Raw genomic sequence first — 7,334 nt, 5'->3', positions numbered from 1 at the left:
CATCGTCCTCAAGGCCTGGTGGGCCAGGATGTGCTCCAGTCTCTCCTCTTCCCCCGTCATCTGCTCCTGTGTGCTCTGATCAGATATATCCCTCTCCCAGAGCTGCAGATCCAGTGCTGTCCTTTGAAATAAATTCTTCTGGGGGTAGCCAGCCATTTTTGCTATTCTTTTCCAACCCATTTACTGCTTCTATCATAAACTCAAGCAAAAACTCCCTTCCCCCTCCACCCTACCCCTGGAAACCACTAATAATCCTTGGTTGCCATAGATTTGTGTACTTCATATAAGTGATGAGGTCGCACAGTATTTGCCGTTTTGTGACTGACATATTTCACTCAGCAAGAGGTTTCCTAGGGTTCTCTGTTGTTGTGTGCACCAGGCCTTCATTGCCCTTTATGTCTGGCTAGTATTTCTTTGTGTGTATATACTTCCTTTTGTTCTGGACATTTGGTCTTCCCCACCTTTTGGCTACTGTGAGTAATTTTGCTGCAAGGAACGTAGGTGTACAGGTTTCTGTTTGCGTTTCTGCCTTCACTGCTTGCTGAGTATGTACCTAGGATTGGGATTGCTGGGTCATGTGCTCGGTAGTTCCGTGTTCTGTTTTTTTGAGGAACCTGGCAAAGTATTTTCTACCTTATCTGTACCATTTTATATTCGCACCAGTAGTGGCTGAGGATTCTAGTTTCTCCACGTTGTCTATAACATTAACCTGTTAGTCTTTTTAATTTAATTTTTTTTGCCATTCTAATAAAAGGTGAAGTGGTATCCCATGGTTGTTTTGATTTGAGTCTCAATATGAGTCTGAATCAACTTGATGATAGTGAGTTTTTGAAATGGCTAAGGTGGTGATAAGTCAGAATTGACTTCAATGGCAGTGAGTTTGTTTTGGTAATGGCAAGTGAGGACCCCTGGTGGTGCAGTGGTTAAAGCACTCAGCTGTTGAATAAAAGGTATGTGGTTTAAACTCACCACTGCTCCATGGGAGAAGATGTGGCGGTCTGCTTCCATGAAGATTTACAGCCTCAGAAACTATTTTACGGGCAGTTCTAGTCTATTGTACAGGGTCATTAAGACTCCATAGCAGTAGACTTGGTTTGGAATTGCTAGTGAAGTTGAGTATCTTTTCATGGGCTTCTTGGCCCTCTGAATATTATTTTTGGTGAGATTTCTTGAGTTGAAAGCCCCACCTTTCTCCCACCAAGCAGCTGGTGGCTTTGAACTGCTGGCTTTGCAGATCGTAGTCCAATGTATAACCACTGTGCCACTAGGGCTCCTCTTTAAAAAAAATTTTTTTTTTAAATCACTTTATTGGGGGCTCTTACAGCTCTTAATCCATACATCAATTGTATCAAGCACATTTGTACATATGTTGCCATCGTCATTTCCAAAATACTTTCTACTTGAGCCCTTGGTATCAGCTCCTCTCTTTTCCCCTCCCTAGCCCACCCTCCACCAACGTGAACCCTTAATAATTTATAAATCATTTTTATATTTCACACCATCTGCTGTCTTCCTACACCCACATTTCTTTTGTTTATCAGCCTGGGGGCTGGGGTGGGTGGGTAAATACATTGATCATTGCCATTGGTTTTCCCTTGGTGAAATTTCTATTCAAGTACTTTACTGATTTTTTGATTGGGTTGTTTGCCTTTTTGTTAAGTTGAAGACTTTTTTAAAAAGGAATTTGCCTTTGAGAATGCTCAGGGTAATGAATATACAAATGTGCTTTATACAATTGATGTATGTATGGATTGTAATAAGAGTTGTATGAGCCCCCAGTGAAATGATTTTTTTAAAAAAAGGTATTTTGGTTCTGTGGTTTTGGAAAAATGTCTCCAAATATGTACGAGGGGGTGCCCCCCCCAAAAAAAACCCTGGAATTTCCCCCCAAAGTTATATATTTAATTTTTTTTGTATTTAAATATTTTTACAAAACAACCTTATCACCTTCAAAGTACTCTCCATTTCACTTAATACAGTTGTCAAATCTGCATTTCCATTCTTAGAAACATTTCAAACTCATCTTCCTGGATGGTTGACAGCACCTCCTTCATTTTTTTGTTCACCTTTTCTATGTTGCCAAGTAGCTGTCCTTTCATGTCCTTCTTCATTCTCAGAAACAAAAAGAAGTTGCCCGGACAGAGGTCAGGTGAGTAAGGTGTGTGGGGCAAGAGAGGCATGCAGTTTTTTGCTCAAAACCGGAACACAGATGACTGCATGAGCAGGTGCATTGTCGTGGTGACAAAACCAGTCTCCCATCTGCCACAAATTAGGCCTTTTTTTGTTGCACACTGTTAAGCAATTATTTCAGAACTTCTAAATAGAAAGCTTGATTAACAGTCTGACCTGGCTGAATGAACCAAATGCACTATCCCCCTCACATCAAATTGGGCGAGGTGCAGATGGTGACTTCCACTGGCTTGATTGATGTTTGTTTTCAGGGTCATAAGAATAGCACCATGTCTCATCACCAGTTATGACCTTGGAAAAAAAGTCTGGGTCATGTTGGAGCTGTTCTTTTGAAGCATGGCATGTTTCCAGTCAACGAGCTTTTTCCTGGTCAGCCAGAAACCGAGCCACAAATACCTCAGCTATCCTCCTCATTCCCAAATCTTCCCTTAAAATCCACTGTTTGATGGTCTGTTGTCAGTTTTCGAGTCTTTGAACACAAGTGCATGAATTTTGTTGACATTTTCGTCCTTTTGGGAAGTTGATGGACATCCAGAAGGAGGTTTGTCATCAATTAGCATTTCTTGTTTTTTGAAATGAGAAAACCACTCATACACTTGAGTTTTTCCCATAAGCTCTGTCCTTGTAAGCTGTGTTCAACATCACAGCTGTTTCTGAGGTATTTTTCCTGAGCAGGAAACAAAATTTCACAGTTGAATGCTGTTCTCTGAAATCGGCTATCACAAAAAATGAGATTGGAGTGGAACTGCTTTTACAAAAAAATTCAGAGAACCTTCCCAAGCGATGCCACTGGGTGCACTAACTCAGAGTTCCTGGATGCTCGCCTAGTGGGGGTAGGGGAATGTGTACTATGAAGCTTATCGAGCAGAGCTTTTTTTGTTTTTCTGGGGGTACCCCCTTGTAGGTTGTCTTCTTGTTTTTCTTATAAACGGAAGTGCTTAAATTTCATGTAGTCCAATTTGTCAATCTTTTCCTTAATGCTAATTCTTTTTGTGTTATATTTGACTTTCTTTTCTCAACTATCTTATAATTGCTTTATGGTTTTGACTTTTAACATTTAGATACAATCTGTTTAGAAAAGGTTTTTGTGTATGGTATGAGGTTGGAGTCTGTTTTCTTCACATGTGGATATTCATTGTCCTTGCACCATTCACTGTGTAAGAAAAAAATTCCTTCCTGCTCTGTTATATAACCTTTTTGTTTTTGTAATTTGTATTCTCTTCATTGATCTATTTGTCTATTCCTGCACTAGTGTTCTACAATGTAATGAGGAAATCACTAAAATAAATCCCTGTTAGTCTTCCCCTTGGTCTTCTCAGCAGTTTTTTGTGTATTCCTGGACCCTAGCACTTTCCATGTACATTTTATGGTTGTGCTTGGTTGATTTCCACAGAAACGAATAATTCTTTGTGTTCTGTATATCTTGATGATAGCTCATTGGATTTATATCTCAACATTGCAAAAATTAACACCTCGATAAGATTGAGTCTTCCCATCTATTTAGGTCTTTTACGAGTATTTCTAATAAAAGGTTACCGTCTGTCTTGGGAACACTTTTTTTTCCTCAGAGAATTTCTCCTTGTTTTTCCTGTGTACAAAATCCAGTAGTTTTCTGAGAAAGGATTCTGTAGGCGTACATTGTTTAGAGACCTTGCATGTCTTGATTATAATGTCATACTTGATGTATGGTTTTATTATAAAATTGTATTTCAAAAATAAGTTTCTATTGATGAGGATTGCACAACATGATTTCTGTAAATGATAGCACTAAATTGTACATATAAAATGTTGAATTGGCAAATGTGCCTTTTATATTTATAATTAATACATTTTTCTGGGTTTTATGTTAGTTTTCTTAGAATTGCTAAGACTGTTCTACTGCTGTCTTTTGGTGTTAACTTTGGCTGCTGTGTAATGAATGCCATTCTGTTTTCTGATCCTTTGTGATCATTTTTTCTCTTAATTTGGGATCTTTTTAGCCACTGACCATAATGATGCATTTTAATGTAGATCCCTACTTCCCATGTTCTTGGGCTCTTGGTTATCTTTTTCAATCCAGAGATGCATGTCCTTCAGCTCTATGACATTTTTTGGTTTTGTTTTATTTATTTGAATCTTCCCACAGATATTTCTTGCCATGGTCTCAGGACTCTTGGATACGTACTACCTTACTTAACCTCTCAGGAGCATTTCCTGTAAAAAGCTCCATCTTTGGTCACGGCACACTTAATTTTCCTTCCATCTCTTGAGTCCTCTCCTCAGTCTCCTTTGCTGGCTTCTCTTTCTCTTTCAGGCTGGTAACTATTGAGATTCCCAGGGGCTTGTGTAGAGCTACTCTCCTCTTTTACCTACTAGAGCCTAACTTTTCCCATTGTGTCAGGTTGTGTCAAAATGCAAATTTATGCCTCTGCCATCAGACTTCCTTTTGAACTCCAGACTCACTCTATCAGAGTACTCTATGTTTTTTTGGTAGATGGCTACCCTGGCCTTTACCCATTAGAGAAGCATCGGTGGCGTTGTGGGTTAGGCACTGGGTGCCTAACCACAAGATCAGTGGTTCAAACCCACCAGCTGATTTTTAGGAAAAAGCTGAGGCTGTTTGCTTCCATAAAGATGTATAGTCTCAGGAACCTATATAGGGATGCTCCTAACCAAATGACAACCCAGAATGCCTTCGAACCCCCAGAATCCAAACTCACTGCTGCAATGATGATTTTGAATGCTTATAGATTAAAATACTTGAATACCTTTTTGGTATGACTCATAACGACCCAATAGGGCAGAGTAAAACTGCTTCAGGGGTTTGGTTATCCCATTCAATGTTTGCCTTGTGTTCACTTCTTTTGTGAGCAAAGTTTTATGGGACCAGAAAGCCTCATTTTTCTTCTGTAGAGCTGCTGGTGGGTTTAAACTGCTGACCCTGAGGTTAGCAACCCAGTTCTTGGCCTATGAGGCCACTAGGGCTCCTATAGAATGCCTCCAGATGTCCTCTGAGAGGCAGAATTGCCTCTGGTTGAGAACCACTGGTTGAGTACAATGTTTATGATGTTCTTCTATGTTGTTATTTTGCCCATTAAAAAAAAAAGGAAAGTTTTTACTTTTGTTTTTTATGATTTTGGACTCTAAGCCCATTATCCACAATTATTTTTCATTTACTTAATTACTTAATTCAAATATTTTTATTCTTTGCTTCTTTTACGTGTCTAATTATATTGATTACTTTTCTGAACAATTTAAAAATAGTGGAAATGCTTGAGATTTTAGTTAATTTATCATCGACTTTGTGCCAGTGTAAAAGTCTTTTAAGCTTTTTCCTTCTTGGTTATTTGTTTTAAGCCTGAGTTATTATCTATAGACTTTCCGGTAAGTGAAGTATGCCTCTATTCCCATTTCATTTCTTTACACAGCTGTGGTGTTTAAGTTTGTACAAGTTTTTCATCATTTTAAGAACAGAAGCAGTTTATTCTTTTGTCACAGTATAGTCTCTATGCCAACATGTAGTTCAGTTGGAACATAACATGCTATTGCAGAGCAGGAGTTCTGGCGGAGCTGTTGAGGAAGCGCTGGGCTGCTAGGTTGGTGGTTCAAACCCACCAGCTGCTCTGTGGGAGAACGTTCAGGCCATGTGCTCTGTAAAGATTTACAGTCATGGAAACTGTATCGGGCTGTTAGGAGTTGGAATTGACTGGATGTCAATATGAATATTGCACATCGGGTGCTATGAATTGGACTCAACTTGGGGTTAGTGGGACTCCAGTATAAAAAATATGTTGTTTCTTGGTACTAATATGAGAGCTCAGATTGATTTGTAATGGAAGATAATTGAATTTCAATGAGTATATCCCTCTGTTTCTAAAGATGAATCATTTTCAGAAATGGTTTTGAAGTGGGTTGTCTCATCTCAGCGATGTGGGATGCTTTACATCCCTGTGTTGCTAAGCAGCCGTCTGGTGGGTTATCCATACAGATGTATCCATTGAGTGTACATATGGAGAATATAACCAGATTATTTTGGGTCTCTTGTTCTTTTAATTTATTTCATAAGATCCTCAACTTTTCCATTTTATTAGCTTAAGTCCACACTGTAAATTACTGCTGCAATATTAGCTATTTTGAACATTTAGAAACAAGAATAGTTTAATGCCTTTTTGTTATTTGAATCATGACTCAAAAAGTATAAACAAAGTTTATACATTTCTTCATATGTTGTTTTTCCTCATCTCAGTTTTAAATATGTCTGAAATCAGAAAATCTTGTTTTGTTTTAACTTTAGCAGCAGGTACATTTGATTTCCGATTGGTGTTTTGTGTATGGGCTTTATAAGGTTTATTTTATGTCTGTAAATGTATGTTTAGGCGTTTTAATGTTTGTACTTAAAAAGTATGCATTTAAGTGTTTCACTTTGATACTTTCATTTTTTAGGCTCAGAATAAAGAGACCAATGTTTTAGCTGCTGCGAAGGTGATTGACACCAAGTCAGAAGAAGAACTTGAAGACTACATGGTTGAAATTGATATATTAGCATCTTGTGATCACCCAAATATAGTCAAGCTGCTAGATGCCTTCTATTATGAGAACAATCTCTGGGTAAGCATTTATTGTTGATCTATGGGAGGAGTTTTATGAGTTGTGAAAGTCTATTTTATATATTATCTCTTCTGTTAGTTTCTAATGTTAAGGGAATGAGAGCTAACCTGCTGGTAGGAAGGCCTTTAACAGCTTAATTATGCTTAACTTCAGTAGCTATTCAGATCTACTGTCCAGATTGTACCCAGTTGCATTATGGTTGATTGACATGTGACCCTAATGAAGGAATTTTCTTAAGGATATTAAATTTCCTAAAACATGAAATTAGGTAACTTTTTCTTGTTTGTAATTTAAGTTTAAGCATTTTATTTTACATTTTCTAAAGTTAACTTTCCTAGAAATAGTTTCTAATTTTTAACCCTAAACTTTAAAAAATACCTAATAAAATGTAATATACTTGCTAGAAATGTTATCATCCTATGGGTAAGTAAACAGGCTCATAAAGATAAAGTGACCGTAGTGGTGCTAACAAACCCAGGGACAAGGGAATAACAAGTGATCCAAATTGGTGGTGAGGAGGGTGTAGGAGGCCTGGTAGGGCGTGACCAAGGCTAATG

General features: G+C 38.0%; 1 protein-coding gene across 1 annotated transcript in view; it reads left to right on the top strand.

Moving 5' to 3' along the window:
- Window positions 1–7,334, top strand: part of SLK (STE20 like kinase) — a 53,950-nt gene that overhangs the window by 6,617 nt on the left and 39,999 nt on the right. The window contains exon 2 of the mRNA XM_004701293.2: window positions 6,613–6,777. Within this exon, the coding sequence (XP_004701350.1) occupies window positions 6,613–6,777 (165 nt within the window). The remainder of the gene's footprint in view (window positions 1–6,612; window positions 6,778–7,334) is intronic.

This window comes from Echinops telfairi, unplaced genomic scaffold (genome assembly GCF_000313985.2).
Source record: "Echinops telfairi isolate 266 unplaced genomic scaffold, ASM31398v2 ScPeMD7_70;HRSCAF=299, whole genome shotgun sequence".
Classification (NCBI taxonomy): Eukaryota; Metazoa; Chordata; class Mammalia; order Afrosoricida; family Tenrecidae; genus Echinops; species Echinops telfairi.
This window is presented reverse-complemented; position numbering and strand designations above follow the sequence as displayed.